Raw genomic sequence first — 27,934 nt, forward strand, 5'->3', positions numbered from 1 at the left:
TTAGTTGAGGTCACTCCATCAAATAACTTTGCCCAGTGGATGAAACTTAAAACAAAGGACATGAGTCATAATACATTTTGTGATAACTTTTTCTTCTCTTTAGAAAAAAAAATATGTACAAAAAAAGCGGAGAGAGCCAACATGGAAGTGTCAAGAAAACATACAGACAAAGGAGCTCCTCTCAAAGGAGTTACACATCAGTTATCACCATGCTAGAAAAATGAGATGCGATTAAAATTCTAGAACAATTAAAAGCCGCAAAGTGAAGCTGTTGCTCTGGGGCTCTACGCTGTAGATGCTCTGATTCCCTTTCTGTAAAATAATACTGTGCAAACTGTAAAATATTCATTTTCATATAAAGTCCATACAATATGATATACAAAACTGTTGAGTTGACAGGGGAGGCTGGTGTTGGCTGTCTTTGAAAGGAAGACTGCAGTGTCACGTGTATGCCCAGAAACATCTTGAGCTTCTTAGGTGGGCAATGCCATTATCTAAGAAAAAATCATATAACCTCAACTTCCCACCCCCACTCCGATCCAGGATTCCCTGACAATTGTTTGTGTAACTCGGTGACTTCACTAATATATTTAATTTCAAATGGAACAACCTGTTAAGAAATCAGAACGCAAAGTTCTTTTCAAAGGTAATATTTTTTTTCCCACAATTGATTTTGAGATTTATCATTAACCAACATTATCCTTCCTGTAACTCAAAAGTTTAACTTTCATTAAAATTCAAAAATTCTGGAGAAGGCAGCAACTGTGGTAATAAAAGTTTGAAGTGAATTTTTATATTTATTTCTGTGTCTATAAAACTGAGAAAAGAAGGTTTGTGTACAAATATCACAAAACAACATCAACCATTGAATAAATGTGGTTCTTAAATGCACACTTGAACAAGAAGAAACTTTTGTTGGTTTTAAAATTCTGGCATAAATATTTTAAAGCTGACCCCCCTTCCACCCCCCCCCAAAAAAAAAATCAGGGCAAGCTACATCACTTCCTTATACAAAAAATGTACAAAACATTAGCCTCTAACTAGATAAACATAATACTTGTCTTCACAGTTTGAAATTGAGTAACTGTGTGTTTTGAAGTATCGAATTGGAAGGTGATTTAAAAAACAGCTTGTGATGCATCAGCAGTTTCAGGTAACTTCGGTCATGGAGGCTGAGTGATTCTGCAGAGCAAACACAGCAGATAAAATCTTAGAGGTGGCTCACTCTCACCTGTCCCTGTATGTTCCCAGGCTTTTCATCTCGAGCTTACACAGGCTGTTCTTCCTCTCAATTGTGCTCTTCCCAAGTTCCTCAAATCCCATAACCTCTTCTGTTCAATCTTCCCTGACTTTTCAACCAAAATAGGATCATCTCTTCATCTAAATTTGTTCTCTATAATTCTGTCTTATACTGAACTATTTTCTAATATGAGCATTTAAGGATCTCCAAGTAACTTTAGCAGCATCCTACATATTTTTTAAACGTACTGCTTGTGATATTGAACAGTTCTGATTGTTAAACATTTTCCATATGATTTATTTTTTGTCACGAGTTATGTAGGAGTTCAATATTTTCAAATGTATAGGGTTTTTTTTATGATTTGTGTTGACTTTTATATTTTTTTTCTAGAAAACGTGATCTGCATGATACAGATCCACTAAAATGTCCTGAGACTGACTTTATGGTCTTGGACATGATCTATTTTCATGTTTCATGTGTTTAAAGAAAGATTATATGTAATACATATTAGACCAACCTTATCGATCATGTATAATCTTACCATATTTTGTTTACTTATTAATTACTGAAATGTGTTAAGACTAGTGTGATTGAGGGTTCATCCATTTCCCTTGTAATTATATCAATTAAAAGAAATATATATATATAAACCCCCACCTCTTGCAGGCCCAAGGCTTTGTCTTTTATTTGAATTTAAAACCCAATGTTCTGGGTCCATGGAATTGGCAAATACTTTAAGAAACTGTGGCTTTAATCTAATTGATTATTATGGGTTTCCTAAATTTTAGGACACTGGGAATTTGCATTATATTCTTAAAAGCTCAGCTATGTATTCTAGAAACTGAGAATTTTGTATATTTCAAGTAGTTTGTCTGCCGTCTTTGTGAAAACTGAGGTTTGATGCATTTTCTTTAATGCTTTTACCTTTATAATATACTTTCCTTTTATAATTTTTTTTGGTCAATAGTATGGTCATTTATGTAAGTTCCCATCTAAGAGTAAGTGGTTAAGATAGAGCAATTCAATGTACTAAGATAATTAGATGGGTGACTTTGGGCAGGTATATTTAACTCTCCAAATTTTTTTTTAAATTTATAATATGAAGTCAATAATATCACTAGTTCTGAATAAGGGACCATCAGAATCCTCTGGGAGTACTTTGTTAGATTTAATTTTTTTTCATCCCACACCTGCTGAAACAGAACCTTCTGGGGTGAGGGTCAAGACATCGGTGGTCTCATCACAGATTAGATTCTTCTTTTGTGTTAAGGAAAAAATATCTTCTTTTCTTCCAAGTGGGAGACACGGGAGACTATACCACATCCAGGGTCAGTTAATACAATTGCTTCACTTCTAATTTAATGTCTTTGTTAATAGAAACTGACCTTGTTGACAAGCACACAATTGCTCAACACTAAACCTGATTGCTTAGGTGAATATAAACACTGGGGTATAGAAGGCACAAAGCTAAAAGCTGATCTCTTTGCGATCACAATAACTCTATAGGACAATAAAATGATGCTTTAGAAACTTGACTTGATTGAATGTTTTGATTATTTACTTTTTGGTAAATTATTTACTCTTTAGTACTTGGGAAAGGTTTCAGAAAACGCACCCTGTCTCAATCAACTATACTAAGGAGAATCACAGAAGGCAAACATTAAAATTTGAGTTAATGTTTGACAGAGAAAGAACATGGTAGCTGTGGGGGCTCCATGTGGCAAAGAGAAAATGTCTCAGGAGGAAGAAAAGGAGGGGGACTGGGTCCCTCCTCATCCAGACAATCTTCTCTTCAGGTATTTTGAATGCTGGGATGAATTTCATGTGTTTGAATGGATGCTCAGAAGAGAGGTTCAAATCTCTCAGATCCCAAAAGTTTCTCTTCCTAGGGAGATGATTTTATTCCAGAAATCACAAAGAGGTAATTTCTGATAGCAACCATGGCTACTGGAGTTGCACAAGAAGTTATTGCCTACAGGGGAAAACACGGGGGATATTTATTCCGAGAGAACTGTAACTCAGGTCGAACACCAGCCCCTGTACCGTATTCCCATATTTGATGGGGAGAGTTGGAGATTTCAAAAATTTTTCTTGAATAAAATCTCAGCCTGTATGTTGTAGTAGAAAGGCACAAGCAGTGCCTTTCGAATTAGGTGGGTCTGTGTTTAATTTTGACTGGCTGACCTTGGACATGTTACCTAAACTGCTTGTGCCTTACATTCCTCGTAGATAAAAGACAATAGTAATACCAGCTGCAGGATTACTGTGAGGATTAGATGAGTTGGCTGTCAATAAGTGCTAGTTGTCTTCACCAAAAAATAAAGGATGCATCTTCCTCTCTCTGTGGAAACATTTGACACTAAAAGCAGACGCTGGGTTGCTTGAATCTTCCACACTCGGGACGGATAGCACCACTTGTGAGGCGGTACTTCCTGTTGAGAAGCCTGCAGACGTCCTGCTCATCAGACATCTGTTTCCATGGAGATTTAGACAGTGACCGTGGTCCCGCTGGAGGTTCTTTGTTTTGGCTAAAGTGTCTAATTCAGGTTTTGGTTCCAGTTTGGATCCATCCATCCATCTACCCATCCAACGCTTATATCACACCCAGTGAATGCTAAGAAATATTGGGAGTAAGTCATAGTTTATGGGGTCTTAACTTTCAAAAATCCCTATCTCCTTGAGGGGGGGCAGATATGAGGGGACACTATGGCTTTAATTGAGAGAGGAAACCACATGAGATGGGGCCCTGAGGGTCCTTTGGCCCAAGCCTGGTATTCACGAAAGGCCTCAAATTGTATCCAGATGAGGGGACATCCATAGTGACAAATATACATTGACAAGTTTGAAAGAAGTTCAGCTACTGCCTGTAGTTGGAAACTATGAATTAATATCTATATGTATTTTAAAGAATGCTTCATCTATCTTGTGGATGGCCACTTTTGAACCCCTGTTTGGCACCTCATTTTTCAATATATGTAGAATCCCCCCAGATATGGCCAGGATGCTTCTAGGCTTGGTCAACTGCTACTGTTCCTAAGGGAAAGGAGAGAAAGAAGTCTGGGGAAGGCTTCGGAGAGGGTAGTGCTTGAGCAGTGTTGGGCAGGAGGAGGGGGTGCAGAGGGGGCATTCTTAGTCCAGGTGATTGAGAGGACAACATTCACGAGGACACAGCTTGGTTAGAGTGTGGTGCTGTAACACTAAAGTCAACAGTTTAGATCCCCGTAACGGCCAGCTGCCAAAAACAAAACAAAACAAAACACAGACTGCTATGTTTGTGGAACTCAGCAAATATTTTCAATTTCCTCTTTAAATTCACCTTTGCCTTCAGTTACTATACCTCAAAAATAGTTAACCATGCTGATCTCACTAGGCACGAAAACATAATTAGATCGGTAAGAAAAGCTGGAGATTCTATTTCACCATTTCATTATGAGGTATTGTTATTTGGCTAATTTGTCATTCAACCTGCAACAACAGGCTGTATATAAATAAACCAGAAATAATTTTTTCAGTATTTTTTTTTATCTAATTAGACCAAGTCAAAATGTTCACCTTAATACAAGTTAAGGGAAAACATACAAACAAAAATACTTGGCACTGGGTGTCATGGAGAACCTGAAGTATTTTTCCCCATATGGAAATAGCTTTATTGTTGTCTTTTCTCTGGTTCATTAGTAAAATTAGAAAAACCTCATTAAAGAGGAAAAGACATAGGGTAGCTTATCTCTAACATTTTATATATATTTTATATATTTTATAACATTTTATATATAATTAAGTGAAAAAATATTATACTGCACTGAAATGAAGTGCATGATAGTACAAATCACCTCCCACTGGATTTATAAAAAATGGTTTAGTAAGAAAATGCCAAAAACAAACAAGATTAAGATAAACAAACTATTACAAAAAATAAACATTTTAGCAGGACTCAGCTACCTGAAAAAAGCGACATGCTACTTAAAAACACTTTTATTTGTTGTCCTTTTCACTTAAAGATCTCCTACCCATTCCAGTTGCCCACTTGCTAGCTGTGCAACGTTGGGCAAATAATTCATTGCTGTTTTCAGTATTCTTTATCTGTGAAGTGGGAATTATAGTGTGTATTCAATAGGGTGGTTTCTCAAATGATATGTTTGTAAAACATGTAGCAATTGTCCTAGGCAAAAGTAAGTGCTTGATAGGGTCTTTCCAGGTGCCTTTCAGTTGGCAGGTCTTCTCTGTGGCTTTCCCTGTCTTCTCAACCAGAGGGTTTTTTAATTTTGTTTTGATTTGTTTTGTGTCCCTTCACTAGTATTCACACAGCACTTTGTGGACCTCTGATTTAGCCCGGCATATTACAGTTACTCATTCATATCCACTTTCCTGGTCATCTGTGAGTTCCTGAGAGCAAGGACTGTGTGTCTAATTATTTCTCATATTCTTGGCATGATACAAGGTCTTATTGTGGAATAACTGATCAGGAAGTATTGTTGCATTAGATTTTTGGCACCAAAAGAAATCCAAAGGACATTTAGTTAGTGGCCTTTATAATATGCCTCTAGCTTACATTACCAGATGTAAAAAAATCTTTTTATTTCTAAATATTGTCCTAGTTACTAAGTCAAATTGGCCTCCCACATGATTAGTCCAAATTTCCTAAATGCGGTATTGAAGCAGCTGTGGTTTAAGTTAGACATTACTAAGAACTTCCTGAGGATGCATGATTGACAACCCCCACAATGAATACAGGACTAATTGAGGGAAGCTGTGATGACTCCTTTCTTGAGGGCCTTACAATGAGGGAATCAGATTTTTATTGATGCTGGGTAGATTCAGTGGTGTCTTATCTCCAGTAGGGGAATAAATTGACCTTCCAAGGTAACGGGTTTGAGCCTGTTGGTTTCATTTGCTAAAACCACTTTACTATACCTGTGCACTTAAGGTTTCCAAAGGGCTTTCTATCCTTGGGAAAGCCATTAGGGGTACTCCACGGGGATCCTCGGGTTTGGGTTTGGAAGGAGATCCTTGCGTTCCTTTAAAGTTATGGACCACACACATTCCCTGCAGGATGAGGGGAAAAAAAGACTGTGGTCAGACTGCAGCCATCAATTCCTGTCCCTCTGGAATGTGCAGGCTGTTCCCCTTGAATATCATCACAGAGTGACTTTTTTCCTTTGAAGGAGGGGATAAGGACCATAGGAAGACCTGAGGCATGGCCCAGGGTGTCTGCTGATCATGGCAGTGATAATCAATTCACCCTCTTGGGCCTGTTTTCTCACCTGCGAAATGGGAATAATGATACCTACTTCATAGATTTGTGATGAGTAAAGACAGACACAATGAACGTAAATCATCTCATAATAACAGCTAACATTTATCAAGGTGTGTCTGGCACTGTTCTGAGGATTTTGCCTTGTTTAACCCACCCAACAATTATATAAGGGAAGTGCTCTTATCTGCAGCTTAGATAAGGAGGCACAGAGAAGTTAGATAACTTGCCTAAGGTTACATAGAGATTTAAACTCCAGATTTCCTCAATCACACCACTATGCTATTTTACCTCTTAACAAGTGCCAAACATGTAGCAAGTACTGTCAATGTTAGCTAGTCTTTAACTCCTACCTTAGATGATCATCCTCAAATTACGTGACTACTCTTTGCTTGAGATTAAATAACTCATTAGTAGCAGTTTTATTGCTTCCATTTATTGCTTAAAAACTTTCCCTATAAATTACTACCCACTTTTCTTTATTACTGAGGCTCCTTCACAACTGACTCTGTTTTTACCATCACCTCTTGCTCCTTTTGCCCAGGTAGAGTTTTTCTGCTTCCTGTACTTTTTCTTTCATTATTCTGCATCTTTGATTCTACATCCAGTGTCTGTCAATCCTTCCTGCCACTCTTCAAACCCTGCAGGACACTTACATAAATAATCTCTACCTGGCTCACCTCCGTCTCTCTCTCCAGTTCTGCTTACATTTCCTCCATTCAGAAAATGGGAGAAGGGGAGGGTGTAGGAGCTCTGGGGTTGAGAGACTGAGAACAGATCCATGACTTATTGGTCAGGTGGCTACTGGGCAAGTTACTCATCTTTGAGCCTCACTTTCCCCATCTATATAATGAGGATATAAGTATTGTTAGGATTGCCCTAGGAACACATGATTTGATGTATGTAAAGTATAGGGCATGTAGTAAATGCTCAACTAATGATCTCCTTTTCCCTTCCCCCACCTTTTTCCTCATGGGAAACACAAACATGTAAAACGATGTTGAACATAAGCAGCAAGTATGCTGTCGATCCGTTTTTGCTCTTCTCTCCCTGTCTGTCTCCTCTCCAACTCTCTGCTTGGGAATGCCTCCAGTCTCCTCCATGGCATTCTTCCCTTCCCATGTCCCAGATTCATCTGTGTCCATGAAGTGTGTACACGTGCTTGTGCACATGTCAACAGTGTTCTCTCTCATGCCAGAGCAATTCAGCAGCAGATCTGGGTCTTTGATAAAGGGATTTGTGGAAAACAAATTTTGACATCAATTGGGAAATCACTTTAAAGCAACAGCGGATCAAATAGTAACTGAGCAGTATGAAACAGGGCTGCATGTTATGGAAAGAAAACAAGTTTAATGTTACAGCAGAATGTGTATATGGGGCTTCAGCAAACACCAGAGCTATCATAGATATCACCCACGAAAGCACCATGAAATTGCTGGGGACAGGCAGAATTCCTCTTCTAACTGGGGGTGGCTGGCCCTAGGACCAAGGGACAGCAAAACTTTGGCTTTTCTTTGGAGCTCAAGCCTTCATTTATGTCACTGATCCCTCTTTGACACCCCTCTCTTCTCTCCAAGCCACCTGTATTCTTTCCCTCTTTCCAAAAGCATTCCTCAGGAAATATCCCTTATGAGATATCAACATCCCAGGATCATCTCAGCGCTACTTTTCCTGCGACTTCATCCAGAGAATTTGCATCTCAGTTCTTCATCTTTCACTATAGACAAAAAAGCCCAGGTCTATTCAAAATAATTTTGAATTAGAATGGAGGTTCCCAGTCAGTGTTCCGAGTGAACATGAGCATTTTTGTGTGTGTATCTTGGAAGGTAAAAAAGTTGGGAAACTGAGGTACAGGTAGGAGAGGCATATATGTATTTTGTATGTTGAGGGCAGGGAGGACAGAGAGGAAAAGGAGTTAAGTCATATGACTGAAATCCATCTCTGTGCAACACCAGTCTTAACAGTCTTGGACCAGAAAGGGTGGAATAGGAGAGGTCCTTTGAGACTGTGATGACTTCTTTCTCCTTGTGGAGCCTTCCTGAATATTGCTGGAGGATTTATTTGATGCACAATATATGAGTCTCCAGGCCTGGTGACTCACTGTAAATCCTTCTGGGCTTATTTTAAATCCTTGAAGATAGTAAATGTCTGCACCTCTGTGGTATGCCCACAGAATGGAATATTATACAGCAATAAAAAGGGAAGGAATTATTCATTCTATAACATGAATGCATCTCAAAATAATTATGCTGGTTGAAAGACATGAGGAAAAAAATACATACTATATGAATTCATTTATATGAACTCCTAGAAAAGGCAAACTAATATGAAATGATAGAAGACTAGTGTTTGGGGATGAGGGGAAAGAAAGAGTGGAAGAGAAGGCTGTATTTCAAAACCTATTAAATTGTACACTTCATGTGCTATTTACTGTATGCCTGATATACCCCAAAACTAAAAAAATAAAAACCTCTTATTTTCCAACCCAACTCAGATTAAGGGATTTTCTAGCTGAGCAGGTGGCCAGGCCCCCATCTGTTTGAGAAACTAAAACATCAGAAATGTAAAGATGTGGAAACATTGTATTAACCAAAACTCTGCTCCAGGATGGTGATATGTGATTGAGAAGCCAGTTGTCATGGAAATAAGATGCCCAAGTGGCATGTTCAGATAATAACAAGAGGCCTTCCGAAAGGCGGGTGTGTGGTTAGCTGCAGGGTTCTCGTACTTCTGAGCAGAAAGTGCAGCATTTCTTGGGATGCTTGAGCAGAGGCTGCCTGCTGCTACCAGTGCTCTTCATTCTCTCTTCTTCACCAGGCAACACTTAGCCTCTGCTCCCAATACATTGAGAACAAATATTTTAAAGACATTTGTTTGAAGGTAAGCCAAATTATTATTCTGCCTGGCCCCAATCCCAAGCCCAGCATTGAAAGAAATAGAGCAAGCTGTCCTTCTTGGGGCATTCCTCTTCCTGACCCCCAGAAGGAATATGGCCAATCATATTACTGAAAGAAAGGGTGCTTTGAAATCATTCTTGCAGGAAAAGGATGCATAGTACCTGGAGAATAACTGCAACTCACAAGGTTAGGACAAGGGAAAACGGACTTAGATTGTGATGTCTGAGAAACTTGACTTGCCATGATCTTAAGCAGCCATTCAGAGGGCACAAGAGGAAAAAAGGCAGAGGGGAGTTAACCTACCAGAAACAGGGCCACAGCAGTGCCCAGGATGAAGCCTGCAATCACGTCTGAGCAGTGGTTCCGATACTCAGAGACCCGGTTGAGGCCCGTCAGGAAGGCTGTGCAGAGGGTCCCGAGGCACAGCACCGGCTTGGCCAGTCGACTGCTCTTCGTTTTGATTGTGCTTGTGATGTACATCTGGAATAGGACAGAGGCCAGGGCATGGCCAGGCAGCCTCCTTGCACTGGCACATACACACCCATGGGCACACCAGCACACACACAGAGGGGCCTGTCCAAAGTAACCACACCGACTAGTTTTCCTTGAACAACTCCACTAGTAAAAAAAATTTAGGTAGAAAACTAATGCAGCAAGAACAGTGAACAGATGCACATTAATCGGTCTTTTGTATTCTAGTGGGCACACGTACAGAAGTTATAGTGATGTAAAGAATGACTGAATGATAATGATCAGATTCAGAACATGTAGTTTTTATGCAACAAATTAGAGAATCATTTTGGGTATTAGGAAACCCATTAAAAAAAAACTCAGATACTAAACAAATCTTCTGAGAATGAATCTTCTGGTGGAGAAGACCAGGTAGGGGAGCAACTGTACACTTGTGTCCCCTGTAGTCCTGGCTGCTTCCTCACACTTTCAGGTAATCGGTACAAACATGTTGACTGATTTGTTGATTGATTAGGAATTTCCCAGCCACTGTGTCACACAAATATTGTGCTGGGAAACTGATTCTCACATTCCTTGGGAACACTGCGATCAGCCTTATCCATTCATTGACTCCAGTGTATTCTAAAATATTAAACTTATTGTATGCCACAGCATATAAAGGTTGGGAAGACCTGAATTAAAGGATGTGCAGGATAATGCAACTTATGACACCTGAGATAAGGGCTGTTATTTCATTGCAAATAGCTGGGTAAGACTCTTAAGTTTCATAAGCTTAGTTATCAAATGTGTGCTTTCTGGTCTGGAGTTAGGAAGACATGGCTCTGAAATAAGTAAACACTTTATATTAGAGCACCTTTGATAATGCTTACAAGAAACCACTAGAGGGCACTACTGATCTATCATTTCTCAACAAATGGGCTGAATGAATTTAGCAAACTTAAACGATATGCTGCTATTTAAATTAGTCTGTAATATATTGTATGCTCTGAGTACATATAAGATCAAATAGATGTATTTTGTAATATTATAATGTAAATTGTTCATTTCTTAGAATGATGCTTCAACACTAGTGTGAATACCAAAAGACGGGAACCTCTAGTCTATGTAACAGATGCCCTACAAAACTGTGGTTAGATCAAAGTTACATAAACTATAGCATATTATTACACTATTCTGAGGCTGTGTGGAAAATTTTACTTAATCTGTACTGTATATATTTAGTTTTCTAATGTGTCTATATTGTTTTCTAATTACATTCTTTATAAATCTTTCCTATAAGACTCTGAAGTATTAAGAGCAAGTGCCTATGGTTAGTATTCTTCATGATATTAACTAGTACTTAGGAAATACTTGAGTAATTTCTGAAAGCAGTTAACATGTAATAGAAACATTAGTACAATTGGAATCTTATATCAGGGTTTATCTGATTTTAGTCTGAGGTATGATTTTAATTAGATTATATCTGAATCCTTGAAAACATGTGCTTATAGCAGTGTCTATTCTTTGTGAGCTGACTAGATTTACTTCTTTCTCCCCAAAAGAAGTTTACATCTCATCTAATGGTGAGACAGTAGCTTATTACGAGTAACAGGTTTATTTTTATTATGGTATTATCAAAATTTCACACAGCAGTACCATGAGTCTGAAAACACAGGAAAAAGCACAAGAGGACATTGCTTTATACAACTTTCTGAAAATTGGAAAATATGCTGAATGCCTCAGAAGGCTTTCTTTGTTCAATAAATACTTGGCATAGATTTTTAAGTTTTTCTTTTTCTTTTTTTTTTTTTTTTTTTGGTAAAGCAAAATTGATCTGTTTTGTAAATTGAGGCTCCTGTATTATTTGCTTTCATGTTCCCTTAGTGTGTGGGGGGGCAGTTGAAATCACTTGTATCACATATTAAAGAATAGATCCATTTGTATGTCTTCCTTTGAGAAATGTCTATTTAGTTCTTTTGCCCATTTTTTAATCGGATTATTTGTTTTTGCACTGTAAGATGTTTGTATTCCTTGTATATTCTGCCTATTAATCCCTTGTCAGATGTATAGTTTGTAAATATTTTCTCCCATTCTGTAGGTTGTCTTTTTACTCAACAGGTACATGAAGAAATACTCAACATCATCAACATCAGGGAAATACAAATCAAAACCACACTGAGATATTCTCGCCCCAGTTAGACTGGCTATTATCAGAAAGACAGACTAACAAATGCTGGCAAGGATGCAGATAAGAGAACCCTTCCACATTTGTTGGTGGGAGTGTAAATTAGTACACTCACTATGAAAAACAGTGTGGAGGTTTCTCAAACAACTACAGATAGAACTACTATACAATCTGGCAATCCTTCTACTGGGTATATACCCAAAGGAATGGAAGGCACCATGTCAAGTGGATCCCTGCACCCCCATTTTCATCGCAGCTCTATTTACAATAGCCAAGATATGGAATTAATCTAAATGTCCATCAACAAATGACTGGAAAAGGAAAATGCACAATGGAATACTATTCAGCCATAAGAAAGAATGAAATTCTGCCATTCACAGTAACATGGATGAGCTTGGAGAAAATAATGTTAAGTGAAATCAGCCAGGCACAGGAAGAGAAATACCACACGTCCTCATTCATAAGTGGGAGCTAAAAAATAAATTTAAAAAGATATAACAATCACAATACACTGAACCTTTAAAAAGAGAGCAGAACTGTGGTTACTAGAGGTAGGAAAAAAGGGAAATTGGATGTGAAATTAGCAAAAAATTGGCTAATGGACACAAAGAATGATTTCATTTTGTAATGATAAGTATACTAATTATCTTGATTCGATCATATATTGTACACAGGCATTGATATTCAACTCTTTACCCCCACAAATATGTATAATCAATTGTTTCAATAAAAAAATTAAAAAGTAAGTCTAAAAGAAATAACTAGGAAGACATATTGGATAGTTGATAGTTGATGAATTTGTCTACAGATGCAATCCTGTAAATGGAATGCAAAGGCACTATCTGCTCTTGGTTAAAGAGTATTCAGCAAATTGTTTTAAACCCTACTAAACAGACCAGACCTGTAGTCAGAGACTGTTTTCCACCCTGGGGGCGAGGGCAAGGACACTCTTCCCTCAGAGGCAGAAGGTGCCTCCTGCAGTGACTCAGTGGGGGATGGGAGCATGCGGGGTGGAAAGCGGGTGCAGCTGAGGTGCAGTCGGAATATCTGGGACAAATGGAGCGGACAATTGGAAAGGGTTCTTTCCTCTGCCTTCTCCCTTTCCCACCTTTCTTTAAGGCTCACTAGACAGTCCCATCCTGAATATACAATAAGTTAAAATAAGGAAAAGGGGTGTCTCTGACCAACAGTCACACCTCCGCTGGTATGTGCATGCTGTCCAGCAGTGACATTGTCAGCATGTGGAGCCTTGGAGCAGATCCCTGTACTTCTGTGTTCTGGTTCTAAGGAAGCATAGGCCAGAGAAAGGTGAGAGGTGGTCATTTCCTAAATGGATGTAGTTAGAGGGACACCACTGTTTCTTCTTCAAGATGTGGTATACACTTTGGATTTTCTCTGTGATGATTGAAAGAGAACATTTTACCCTAGTGGGACAGTGGAAGGCTGTGTGATTTGGGGAGCAGTGAGAAGTGAACTTTTGGGTGCTGGGGTTCTCTAGATGGCCCATCTCTGCCAGCAAAGTGATGGAGCATCAAAAGAGCAAAGGAGAGCTGTGTATTTATCATGGGCCTGCACATAGTGGGGGCAGTCATTCACATGAGGCTCACACCAGAAAATTTGTAGGCAGGTATGAGAAAAGTGTGCTGTTTGGGAGCTAACCAAAACTTTGGCAAATGGTGCTGTTGTGAGCAGAGAGAGAATCCCAGACATGGTGCCAGGAGCGTGAGTCCCAGCTCTGTGTCCTTAACTATTCTCTGGGCCCCAGTTGCTGCATCTGTAAAATCAGAGTATGTAACTAGGTGATTATCAAAGTTCTTTCCAGAAGTAATACCCTATGGCAGGTCAGGATATTATACTGGGAGGCTGGGAGTGAGGTGGAGTGGGCGTGCTATTATATCAACAGCATGAAGGAGAAACATGTTGTACAAGCCTTTAAAAATCACTGTAAGTGACAGCGATGAAAGAACGGGAGTGGCGAGGGCAGAAAGGCAACCGTCCCAGCAAAAACTCGACATGAGACAGGAAGACTCACTCACCGTGGCATATAAGGCGGAGTAAATGCTCAGAGCAGCGTGTTTGGAGGGAAAAGATCGCCGAGCCTTTTCTATCACTTCCAGGTCTCCAGTGCAAATGTTCCCGTTGTTTATGAACTGGTGGTGGGCTCGGCAGTCTGCACTGGTGTAATTCGGCTTGCACACGGTCAGGAAGTATGGCGTTAGGTGCCCAGTGACCACTTGTCCGGCGTTTACAAAAATATCAGTAGCAAAAAGTCCAAATGCAAACACTCCTGTAAGGAGATTTACAATAATCAGGGATGGTGACATACCATGTTGTTTGGTTTTACCCCAAGAGGAAACAGATCAGTGAGAGTCCACAGTGACCTCTCAAAAAGATCCTAAATACTCCCAGAGTCAAATTGTCCCCTCACCTTTATCTGTCCAGGGAGTGGTGACTGTTTCCCAAATCACCATTTCTTCCAAACTGATGCAGACATCCTACTGTTAGTAGAAAATACATTTTCTTGTTGTGTATGAGGAATTAGAAGCAGCATAGTCCAATGAAAAGAATTTGAATTTTGGAGTCACGTAGACCTGAGCTCCAGCCTCACTGTTGGTGACTCATTCAAAGCATAAGTTATTTACCTTCTTTGAACCTTGGTACTCTCAGTAGCCAAATGGAGGGGGGCGTAGTTTGGAAAGATAAAATAAGATGTACAAAATACCCACTATGGTGTCCAGCTTTCAGTAATTACTCAACATCAGTTCTCTTTACTTCTACAGAAAACATGTTTTCTCTGGTCCTATTTGGAAATAGAAATACTAGGAGGAGTTAGCTATAGTATAATGACAGGTGAGAAGTCTCTTTTAAAAAAGAAAAGATCATTCCAGAAACCATGATTGAATTGGACGTTTCATTTGACATTGGAAACAGAAAATGAGAATAAAGGGTGTCAAGGACAAATGTTATTGACTGTATTAGTTTCCTATTGCTGCTGTAACAAAGTGCCAGAAACTGAGCAGTTTAAAGCAACACAAATGCATCCTCTTAAAGTTCTACTCTTCAGAAATCCAAAATAGGTTTCATTAGGCAAAACTCAAGGTGGTTACAGGGCTGTGTTCCTCCTGAAAGCTCCAGGGTAGAATTCATTCCTTGCCTTTCCCAGCTTCTAGAAGCTGTCTTCATTCCCTGTTTTATGGTTCCTTTCTTCAGCAATTGCATCATTCCGACTTGTACTTCCATTGTCACATCTCTTTCCCTGACTCTGATCTTCCTGTCTGTCTCTTATAAAGACCCTTGTGATTTTATTTAGTACATCTGAATAATCCAGAACAATCGCCATCTCCCCATCTTAAGATCTTTAATTTAATCATAACTGCAATTCTCTTTTGTTATGTAAGGCAACATATTCACAGTTTCAAGGGACATGGCCACCTTTTTGTTGGGGAGTAGGGACATTATTCTGACTGCTGTTTGGCTGAGAACCCTGAGGGTAGGCTATACTTCCTGGATCTTATCTGTTTAATGGTAAATTCCACGGGATTAGCCCCAACAAGCTTAAATGTGGATAGGCAGAATTCATTATAGGAAGCTTTGCTGTGAATTATTTCAAAGTCTGTACATTGCATCTATAGATTATCTTTTAGATATATTAAGAGAGGATATACAGAGCCCAAAGTACAAGTCATTGAAAGGATGAAGATGACTTTTCAAATGCAACTCAAGGAGAGGTTGGCAAGTGTGAGAGGCTTCCTATAATGCTTTAACCCTTATAAATGCCAAGGGTTAGTTTCAATTAAATTTCTACCAATTTTGACTCTCATATTCAAAGTCCTAAATCTGCAAATTGTGCTGATTTCAGCACCCAATATTTAATCCATTATATGAGAAGTAAAGACAAGTTTGGCTGAAACCTTCATTCAATTTTCATTTTGATCTGTATTGATTGCTATAATTTTCCTTTTTGTGGCTTTGCCAGAATGTGTTTTGTCACATGAGAACTGGCTCTTTTAATAGTGTCAGCCTACTCACACAGTGTCTGACCTCTGAAAGCAGGCATTCATTGATCATTCACAGCAGTTCTTACCCCAGGTTCTAGATGTCTGAATGATTTGAAATTTTTTTTACATCTTCAAGCAAGATTCCCAAAGACCAGGTCTCTGGCTTTTTCAAGGGGCAATGTCTGTCTAGATATGCTTTTCCAGGAAACTAGGGTAATTTATGATTTGAAACAGGAAAAGTGACAGCCCTTTCCTCTGGCATTTTATTTTAGTGCTTCCGACGTGGGCGGGTTTGTTCTTTCTGAGGATTTCTAGGCTCCTCAGATCAGTGTCTGTAAGTGCCAGCTCTGTGGACACAGTGATTCTGTAACTGTCAGCTCTCCACTTTTGTGTCCTGTATGTCATTGCTAAAAGTTGCTTTTCCCTCTGCCTCCTCTGGGTTATTTCTGCTTCTCCTGATGGCTTAACAAGCATCTGCTTTCCAAACACACTTTCCAAATGCACAGATCATTCTGGTGCATGTGATCTAGCTTTGAAGGGTACCGTGTCAGCCTGGGGAGTCCACCTGCCTGGTGCAGGCCACACGAAGAAAGGGCGGTAGAACCTGCAGCAGTGATTCACAGACAACATCAGATCTCACAGGGCTTTCGTAAAGAAACTCAAGCCATCCCTCTGTTACTTAACCCCGAGCTCCTAGTGTGTATTTTTACAAGCCTCAGAAGCTAAAAGTAGCTACTTTTTGCCCTTAGAATGGGGTGAAGCACCATTTATGGTCTCCTGTATTTCAAGGTATAATTTGAAGGAGATGTTTCAAAAGTATACTATGTATCCTAACTTGGTGTCTAAAATTCTTCAAATGAGATATTTTTGAAATTTTAATAGACACATCTTTCATTTCTGTAACCTCCCAAGCTGGAGGTTCTTTTTATCTTATTGCTCTGTTCCATCAATAGTGTTTTTTGCTTCAGGGGAGCTGATTACATTTCTGAATGAGTTTTTGAATTTACAGTGGAAACAAAAGTCTAAAAAGTACTTTTGACTTGCCAGAGCTATGCGCTCAAGTCATTTGTTGTTATTGTTGCATTGTTCAGAATTCTGAAAAGTCTTGGTTTGGAAGATCAAGATCCACCAGCCATGCTTGGAGGATGAGACAACTGAGTTTCTAAAATCAACCATAGAGCAATAGAGGATGCGGATGTCACACAACGAGCAGATGAAACCCTGCTCGGTCTGGCTGAAGGACTGAAGGGGCACCTTGCCTCTTGCAGGTGTCAAACCTCAGAGGCTGGGCAAGAGAAATCTCCAGAATGATTTTTTGGAAAAAAAAATCACCTGTGCCTCTCAGGGTGTAGCTCAGGAACCATGCAAACCTCTAAGAAGTTTCATATCCCTCTTGGCACAAGAATGACAAGGCAACTGCATTAGCAATGGCTGAGGGAGGGTCAAACTGGTTGAAAAGAGCCCTGGAATTAAAACAAAGAGGTTGGCAGCTGCTGCTGATGTCCATGGTCTTGTCATGGTGACATGAGTTGTCTAAGGAAACTGGAACCTGCCTCCTCTTTGTGGCTGCAAACAATTTAACTGATACATGCTGAGCAAGCCAAAGGATGAAGAAAGAAGAAGATGAAAGTATTAAAGTCCCTCATTTTTTTTTTCCCTCAGGATTTTGCCTGGAACCCATCTAATCTCAGATGTCTTTGGACAAGTTAGGATCTTTGATTACTAGTAGTTTAGGACATGGAGTAAAATTCTATGACCTGGTTCCTGTTATGAAATCCATGCAGGGCTCCAGCCCTTTTACTCTACCAAGAATGCAGTAGAAACAGTGATATCACCCGGAGATGGGCATGACGAGGGTCTTTGAGGTCACAGGTAATGGTCTCCTGGCAAACATAATGGGTTTCAAACGGGATACCCTCAAAATTTGGCAAAATACATAACCAGATGGCTCAGTGCTGAGGACTCTGTTGCTTTCCACACAGCAGACCAAACCTTCATTGGGAAGCCTAGGCCCAGGTAATAGAGTAATAATTCACAGGGGCTGGTGCGGTGAGCGAAGGAAAGAGCAACTTCCTTTTAAGTCCAAAGAGCCTGTGACCTGAGATAGAGCCTTCACACTGAAGGCCACATTTTTTTTTAACCAAATTATAAATGTAATTTTCCAGTTAAAAATAGCACCTTGCTGACAGCCTCTGATGGAACACTTCTCAATTGTCCACTAAAGTATACATGACAGCAGCAAAAAAGATGGAAACTTGTAATGACACTGAGAGCTAGGACTGATGCCAACTCATGGAATCAGTGAGAGGTTTCCACTGTCGATAACCTACATATGGAGTATGTTTAATCTGTCTCTCTCTCACACACACATATAGTCTCACCTCATGGAAAACTCAAGCTCTTCTTCAGAAGACAGAGACCACAGCAGAAAATCTAGGGAAAGATTGCCTTTCTCCCCTACTGCCTGGCCCCTGATGCTGAGATCCAGGTTTTAGACTTTTCAGAGAGTAGGATGAGTTCCACTCTTTGAATTTGCCCACGATGGTCTCTTCTCCTACCTCAATTTTCTGAATGTATTTAGAGACACACTCCTGGACAAGAAAGAGGCAGGGGAACAGACATCTGCATCCTGCACCCCAAGAGCACGAGAGCCGTGTGCTCTGGAGAGCAGCTCATGCTGGGTTCTGCGTCTTTGGGTGCACTTTGTCCTGAGAGAGCATCAGAGAACCAAGCAGTGAGGACAGAAGATGCCGTTCTGGAAGCTGAGGGGCTCAGTAGAAAGCCTGCTAACTAGGCACTGGACTCTGTGCTGTGCACACCAACCTCCTCTCAAGCTATAACTCTGAAGAGTGGGCCAAGAGCAAATCTCAGTTCTATCTGTTGGTGAACACTGAGTGTGTATTGATTTTGCCCCACTTAAGAGTGAATAGGGAGAAATAAACAATCACATAGCACATGGGGGTTTTGGAAAAATACTCTTGTTTTAGATTTGTATGTTACCATTATTCTGTTTCATATTCCTTGCTCAGTAGGAATTTTACATCGATGTGAATTAGTCAATAGTGTCCATCTCTCACAGTAGGACTGTAGAATATATGAGCTTTATAAGAGCAAGGAACACATTTACTTTTGTTCATCATTATATTCCCAGCACCTAATATCAAACTTGGCACAAAGTAAACATTTAATAGATATTTGTGGAATCAATGAATTGAAGAGACTTGAGAGAAGATTAACAGAGAATCAGCAGCCTGATTCTATAGAACACAGGGTTGACATCAAACTATATAGCATGTCCCTTTTTCATAAACTTTTCATAAACCATGTCTCTTTTTCATAAACTTAAAAAAATCCAGTATAGTGCTGCACACCTAGGAAATGAAGAGGATAATTGAAAACTGAGACTTTTAAAGTGTTCTATGAATCATAATTTGGAAATCAAAGCATCTTTTATTTTCAATGCAGCAAGAATTGAAAAAAGAACCTTAAATTGAAGTATGAAGATCCATGCCATACACAGGAAAGATGACTTATTGAAGACATTTGTAAAGCACAAGGAACCTAGAAGTCATGATGAACTTAGGAAGGACTCATGGATACGTTTTACTTAGGTGTGCGCATCTTAGAAATGTCCTCATTTCTAATTCTGAGAAGCTGCAGTGGCTGTCAGCTTAAATATTAATACACAGTTACATGACAGCAGAGCTCCTACACTTTTTCACTTGGGGAAACACATGGAACTTAAGAAAAGAATAGTGAAAAAGACATAAAAGCAAGTTACTGGGTTAAGCTGGTAACAATACTCTGCATCTATATGGAAAGGGCAGGGAGTGGATGTTCCCACACTGGGTGGCCTCAGCTGCTCTGTGGATAGCTGCTCAGTCTGACCTGCAGTTTTGCCACCCCCACCCCACTCCTTCCTCAACATTCGTTCTCAACCTCTTATCAAAAATTGTTAAGAGGATTGTTCTTTTGTCTCTGTGTAGTAAAATGATGCAGTGAAAAAGAATTAAAGCATTATGTTCTGTGATACTGAGAACATTTTGTCATTCTCAAAATTTAACCAGCTTTGTGAATCTTTTTGTAGTAGCTTTTCTACCATGATGTTCATAAAACAAGGAAACTTGCCCTCAAATAAGTTTCCAGCCTTTGCTTTTGTGGGAAAAAGGATGGAAAATCTTATTCCACACAAACAGGTACAAGCAAGTGCATGGATTTGCCAGTGCAGTTTTCAACAGTGGAAAGGAAACACATAAGGAGTTCTTAGGCTCGGTTTCCTCAACTACACTCTGATCCAACCATGATCGTATCTAGATCGTATCTTTCATGAAATTACTGTTATAAATAGAATACTGGATATGAAGAAATGAGTACAGTTCCTTCTTGCTTTTTCTTTTTCCACATCAAGATTCTCAGGAGGAAAATCTCAATGGAAAAAAGTTATTCAGTTCTTGCCCATGTGTCCTTAATTCAGCTGTGAAGACCATTCCTTCAGGAAACAACTCTTTCTTTAGGAAAAGAAAAGATGGAGAAATGTTTTCTCCTTAACATGCTTTATTCAAACAAAGTTTTCTAATGAGGATAATTTACCTTCAGTCATCCTGTATATCTCATTTCTTTGTAAGGATGTACTGAGCTGATGAGATGTTTTAATTAGACTGCCATAGATAGTAGGTAATAATAATCATCCCAGTAAAGATAATTATAACTAATGTGCTTAACATGTACTAGTATTTCTCAACCTTAGTTCACCTAATCTTCACCACAACTCCATAAAGGAGACACTATTATTATCTCCACATTGCACAGAAAAGGAAACTGAGGCACAGAGAGGTCAACTAACTTGACCAAGGTCACACAGCTAGTAAGTAAGGAAGTGTGGGTTAGAAACTAAACAATACAGCTCCAGAGTCCATCCTCTTTATCATAATCCTCTAAGCTCATTTTTCATGTACTTTAAAAATTATACAGGTAGGCATCAGGCAATGAAAAAAGCACATTAGCTGTGTATGCTTGGTGGCATTCACACACACATGCATGCATGCACACATGCACAAGCACTGAGAAAAGGTGAGGATTTATAGCATGTTCCCCAATGAGATAGTATTGCACTTGCCTTGACAGAACAAGATTTCCTCAATTTTGTAGTCGATTTTCCAACAAGAACATGATGGAATATCTATAACACGTCGTCATTGCATAAGGCACTTTTCTCATCACCTTGGCAATGAATCTGACTCTTTTTCTAATACATGATACAATCACTTGATGTAAGTTGATACATGTACATTAAATACCTTCTTAGGCTTCAAAAAAAATTTCTGACAAAATTGAATACCAGGTCCTTGATGGTAAATTTCAGGTGTTTACAGAACAAGAATTCTTGTGGTCTCTGCAAACACCAAAGACTGACAACAGTCTTGTCTTGATGTGGTTTTAATCATAAACATAGATTGTTTAAATCAATTAATCCAAACCTCATTTACTTCATCTGTAAAATAGGCTTTAAATAGTCCCTACATCATGAGGTAGTTATTCAAATAATAGAAAATAATTGTAAAAATTCTTTATAAATTGTGAGCTTTGTAAATATGAGTTATTATAATTGAGGGAAGTAATTATAAATTGATTATAAAATTATTTTTTAAACAGAAGAAAGTGATAAGAAGGCTATAATTCTAACAATCTAAAACAAAAAGTATTCAACTCTATGTGTATTCATCCTTTGCATTAACAGAGCACCTTTCACAATGCGATGAGCTCACCAGCTCAGGGTTTTTTAAAAACACCCTGCCTTTGTCATTATTGTGACTACTCATGATAAGTAAAGATGAAGGACAGTTACTTAATAAAGATGATGAGTAATCAACTAGGAACCCACCCCATATATTTTTACAAATAGAAGAAAAAACTAGAAAATGCATTTCTACCTCCCCAAAGCATAAATTTCATGACTTCTTGACAACATGGTTTTATCTCAACAAGAGTGTCTTTCTCAGGACAGCTCCTCAGTGCTTCATCTCTCACATGTCTGCCCCCTTTCTCACCCTGCTAACCTCTAACTATCTGCTACTCAGCCCCGCTAGGCAGTGTGGATCCAAATCCTGATTGATAGAGACTAAAACTCCCAAAGTTTGCCAGAGGCAATAATTTTAAAATGAAATGGATGGAAGATGTGGACACAGATAAGGCTAGAGAGTATGCCTCAGATACAAACTCATGTGAGAGGGGGATGTGTGTCTACCGAGGTGACCAAACACAGGGATGGCGAAGCCTGAGTTTTCAGAGGACTATCAGAATTCAAATTCTGCCCTTTGTGTTATAAGTTTCTAAAGCTGGAGCTGATGACCTGAATCCACTCGCACTCCCACCACCGCACCAGCATCAAGCCCCCATGCGCAGCTGCCAGCCCGGGGGGATGAACAGATGCTGATGCGGTGCTGCTGCCCTCTGATGGATGCACTCCCTACTCACTTTTATTGTGTTCGAACGTGATAATTCAGATTGTTTCCATAACACACCTTACTTTCTTTTTTATTATAGAAAGCTTTCAAAGAGTTCTTTACTAAGTGTTGGGAGTCATTTTATATGTCCAGATAATATTTTTCTACCTCACTGTGCCTAACTTTGCTATGCGATATCTTACATAGCAAAAATATATTACTTTTAAAAAGTCTGTGAAATATGCTTCCTCCCCCCCAACTGAGGGTGATCCTGCCCCAGGGGACATTGGACAATGTTTGGGGACATTTTTAATTGTCACTAATGGAGGAAAGGGTGCTACTGGCATCTAATGGGGAGAGGCTAGGGGTGCTACTAAATATCCCACAATGCATACAGTACATAGAGTACCCTATTTCTATACAAAAAATAATTATCTGGCCCAAAATCTTAACAGTTCTGAGGGTCAGAAACACTGCTTTACAGTTTACTGAAAAGTCACGAATTTGCATTGGCTAACCTGAAAAGTGCTAGAGAAAGCAGTTCTCTGCTCAGTCCTTTTATTGGAGTCCAGACTCTAAACACTGGTGCTGGGGAGGCCCTCAGAGGACAATTGCTAGAGTCTCATATGACTCAATAACTTTTGATAATTAGGGTAACCTATAGAGCTCTGGGCTAACAGTCTTGTTCAGGTCTATAATATTCTGATGACATTGAAAGGGAAGTAGATTCATTTTCCGTACTGAGAATAGCAACCCAAAGCAACCTCATCACAAGTTCTTGAGACCTGGGCAGAGTTTGCTCCCCAGCTGTGTCTTTTAGGTGAACCATGGTCCCAGCTTCAGCATCCTTCCTCCCCCTGCCTCCTTGAACTCCACCCATGGGGCCAATCCTGATCCCTACTAGAAGTACCAGACATCTTAGTCTCAAGGTTTGGTGGCTTGGCTGCTCATGGGGTCCAGAAACAGGGGTTCCATTTTTTTTCTTAATATCCATCCGGGTTCTCTTCTTCTGACCAATGTACTTGAGCCTCAACTCTGGTTCCTCTTGTGTTCTAGAAATTTCTTCATTTGCTTATAGGCTCATGTCCTGCCTTACTCTTGACGTTTTTTGTGTCAAGACTGATGACTCAGAAATAAAGTTGGGTGCCTGAGCACCATGACTTCTTGCTAGACTACCTGGGCAGGTTGAACCTCCTTGGTTAGCACATGGAGCTGGTTCCCTGGGATTGTACCTGTCTTGATTGCTTTGTCCTGTGATGAAGTTATTACCAACTCTAGACAATTCTCACTCTATGACAGCCTCTCCTCTCCATTTAAAATTGCATGCCTGACTTGTCAAACTCTGTATTTCCTTTCCTTAGTTATTTTTCTCTGTAGCACTTATCTTACAACAAACACTATAATGTACTTATTTTGTTTAATGTTTGGCTTCCCTCATTAGAATATAAACTCAATGAGGGCATATTTCTTTCTATTTGGTTCACTAATATGTCCTCAACACCTTAATTAGAGCCTAGTATATAGTAGGTACTCAATAAATTATTTGTTTAAGGTTGAATGAACATGACCAACCCCCCACCTATAATTTAATTATAAATACTGAATGCTACTAGAAATGGACTGATTGAATGAAATAAAGTCTCTTCAGATACAGCACATTTACATAACTTTCAAAATTGAGAAGGATTTTCTAGTTCTTGAAAAGGCTGACATTAAGCTCGTCTCAGGGTATCAACTCCTACAACCGTAAAACACCATGACCTTTGAAACTGCATTTAAAATATTCATGCTTCATTTAGCTCACACTTAATTTATGGCAATTAATGTTACATGAATAACTGTTTACCATGGCACTTTCTATTCTGTCCAGTGCTACCTAATCCTTGGATCTGACCTAAATGGCAGAAGGCCTGCTTGGTATTTAATTAAATTTTTATTAGAAATAATAATGGAACAACTATGTGATCTCAAATGAAAGACTGTAATAAATAGCTTCTGGATGACAGGCTTTTTTAGGTGCTAATAGGCAGTCTAATCTTAGCATATTTGGATCAGTTATTTTTATTTTTTATTTTTTTTAAAAGATGACTGGTAAGGGGATCTTAACCCTTGAGTTGGTGTTATTAGCACCACGCTCACCCAGTGAGCCAACCAGCCATCCCTATATGGGATCCGAACCCGTGGCCTTGGTGTTCTCAGCACCACACTCTCCCGAGTGAGCCACGGGCCGGCCCCTGGATCAGTTATTTTTATTAACTCAAAAGAAAGTAGATATCCAGGAAGGCAAAGTTAAATTAGTTTTCCTTCCATACAGCAAATAAACCAAAAACCCTCATCAAATTCTAATACCTTTACTTTTCAGTATTAAATTAAAAAGTTCCTATTGAATAATTGATATTTACCAGAATATTTACTCAAGCATATTTGTGAATGAAATTTAGTTGAACTTATCTTTATGAATTTTGGGGAAAATGTGACTTTATTTAGTCTTTTTTTGCTGAGAAAGGAATGTGGGGGTTTATCTCTCTTGAGAACTTAAATCTGTGTATTGTTGCAATGCAATGTAATGTAACACCAAAGGAAATGCAACAAGAAGGGAAAGGTATAGAGAGAGGAAAAGAATAAGAAAAGGGAGAAGTTTAAATACGTGTTACTAATTTGACTACATTTGTTTTTATGAAATGTTGCTTAAATTTGTTAGCCAGTTCCTTTCCTCCCTTCCCATATCATGTAAATAGAACTTGAGAAATTGAACAATGGCTCAGAAACAGGTAGTATTAATATTTAACTCTGTACCCCACAGATATGTAAAATCAACTGTTAAAATAAAAAATAAATAAAAAGAAAGGGGTAGAGGAGGTTAGTTATGAAGGTTTATACTTAAAACCTGGGAGATTAGGCATCCTTTTTATAATGAGAACCTGGGGAAAAATATTTATTGTTGGACTGGTGAATCAGAGGAATTCAGTTCCCTCTGTCAAGGTCAACACAATTAGCATTTACTAAATGAAGAGATTAATTTGAGTGTTTTTCTCTTTGACTTCACTATTTCAGCCATTTTCTCATTTAAAATTTAATTTGGGTCTGTGGGGTGGGACTGGGAATTATCCCTCCAAGTCTATGCCACTCAGACTGGAGAAGGCAAAGAATCAGAGAGCCAAGGTGCCACTTTCAGCTCTCCTTTCTACATTGAGACCATGATCTGGATAGCCTTCATTTTGCCGCCCACCCTTTAAAAAAAAATTTTTTTTAAAAAAGGTCTTTACCTCTTTCTCATTTCAAAATTATACATATTCATAATAAAAAAACCCTAGAAATTACAGAATAGAAAGCAAAAGAAAGTAAAATTATTCACCTGTAATCTTATAACTCAGAAGTGACAAAATTAACTTCTATTGTATCTCCCTTCAGTGTCTTTTCAATGGTTCACACACAAACATCTACATTTATTTAATATATCCTTTTTATTAAAAAGATCTTTCGCTCTTTTCCCGATTTTAAAATTATGCATATTCATGATAAAAAACTAGAAATTACAGAACAATTGAAAGCAGAAGAAAATAAAGTTATTCACCCATCATCCTACAACTCAGTGACAACAGCTAATTTTCAGAGTATTTCCCTTTAGTGTCTTTTCAATGGGTTACACATACATGTATGTTTATATAATATATACTTTTTATTTAGAAATAATTATAGATTCATATGTTTAACCTTTTTATGTAACATCGTGAATATTCTCCCTTCATTAAAAATTTTTACAAATAACATTTTCTGTGGTTGCAACTTACAGTGGCAGCATTATTTAAAAAAGAAAATTACTAAATACCTCTATATTATAAAGTAATTTTAGTTCCTAAAATTAATTTATATCTCTGATCATTTTCTTAGGATAGACTCTTTGATGTAAAATTTTGGGTTAAAAAGAACACTTATTTTTGAAATAAATATATGTTTTTTATATATAGCACTGAAATAAATACTGTCAAATTTCAGTGCAGAAAGAGCATATAAATTTAATCTCACCAGAAATGTATAAGAATCCCAAGTTTTTCTCATCCTTAACAGCATAAAGCATTATTTTCTTAAAAAAATTTTTGCGACTTCATTGGCCTTTTCTGCACTGTGAAGCTGATGGTATTTGTTAGGAAATACTATCTGTAATGGGTTCTAGAATAATTACATAAACTGCAAAAGAAAAATTATGCCATTTCAGCTTAATTAGAATAGTTAGCTGAAACAGCTGCCATTTTCCAATGCCAATTGCATATTACTTAGGTGGCTACTGGGCTAGAAAAAAAGACTTAAGCTCCTCACAATGACGTTTCTAATACATTTTCATCACTACTTTATTTCACTTTAATTTTTTTTTCAAAGGAAACATTTCCGTTTAAACGGTTTTTATTCCAAGCAGTACGTCTTCTTTCTCTTATGAAAAAAATTAATTTACAGATGCTCAGAAAAAGTTAGTCACCCTTCTCAAGATAGACTCCTCCCTCCTATATAAAATGTCAGAATAGACTTCTCCAGCTTTCTCTTAAAAATTGCATTATTTATGCTCTTTAATTTCCTAGAACTAAACTGAAGAGTGGTAATAAAGTTAATTATATAAGAGGCAAATGACTTTATGAAAATAGTTTGAGGCAAATCTGTGATTTAACAAAGTTTATTTTGCTCTTATCAAAAAACAAAGTAAAAAAGCAACCATTTATTGAAAACCCATGTGCCAGGCAGTTTGCAATATGCTATTGACATAGAATGAAAAAGATAGTCTCTACTCTCCAAGGGATCACAAATTGGTAGGCATAACAGACTTAAGAAATCATAGTAATACGGTAAGTGCTTATAAAAGATGTAGGTGCAAGGCTCAGGAAGACAAGGCAGCTAATTGTCTAGATTGGTAAACAGGTAATGTTTAACAGCATTGGGAAGAATGAGTAGGATCTGGCCAGCTTTTACGGTGAAGGGATTGGCAATGGAATATTCTGGGCAGAAGGAGCAGCGCATAAACAGGAACTGAGGTGAGGCATTGCACCGTCCTTCTGAGGGCTTGTAAAGCAGTTTAGCGTAGTGGGAGAAGAGGTTCTCAGGTGGGCTTGGCATTGGGGAATGCACCTCCGACTGTAAGGGGCTCTGGAAGCTATGTATTAAGAACGCTAGGACGCTATTGAAAGTTTTTAAGCAGAGAAATAACTTGTTCGTATTTTTGCTTCAGAAAGATCAATGACTGCAAAATGGTTAGTAGATGGTATTTTCATGGGGCTGGAATGAATGAAACTAAGTTGCAAGACAGGATGTTGGGAGACCACTTAAAGGGGCACAGAATTTTAAGGGCCTTAAGCCAGTGGTTCCCAAACAGCGTGCATCAGAATCACCTGGATGACTTGTTAAAACACAGATTATTAGGCTTGATCCCCAGACTTTCCAATTGGAAATGAGGCCTATGAATTTGCATTTCTAACAAGTTCTC

General features: G+C 38.6%; 1 protein-coding gene across 1 annotated transcript in view; it reads right to left on the reverse strand.

Annotated features, from left to right (window-relative positions):
- Positions 1-1,132: 1,132 nt before the first annotated feature.
- The window catches only part of PLPPR1 (phospholipid phosphatase related 1), a 126,380-nt gene continuing 99,578 nt past the window's right edge, over positions 1,133-27,934 (reverse strand). The window contains exons 4-7 of the mRNA XM_063082599.1: positions 14,060-14,310; positions 9,692-9,868; positions 6,152-6,283; positions 1,133-1,182 (exon numbers count right to left, since the gene is read on the reverse strand). Coding sequence (XP_062938669.1) covers positions 1,150-1,182; positions 6,152-6,283; positions 9,692-9,868; positions 14,060-14,310 — 593 coding nt within the window. The 3' untranslated portion in view covers positions 1,133-1,149. The remainder of the gene's footprint in view (positions 1,183-6,151; positions 6,284-9,691; positions 9,869-14,059; positions 14,311-27,934) is intronic.

Source organism: Cynocephalus volans, chromosome 17 (genome assembly GCF_027409185.1).
Source record: "Cynocephalus volans isolate mCynVol1 chromosome 17, mCynVol1.pri, whole genome shotgun sequence".
Classification (NCBI taxonomy): Eukaryota; Metazoa; Chordata; class Mammalia; order Dermoptera; family Cynocephalidae; genus Cynocephalus; species Cynocephalus volans.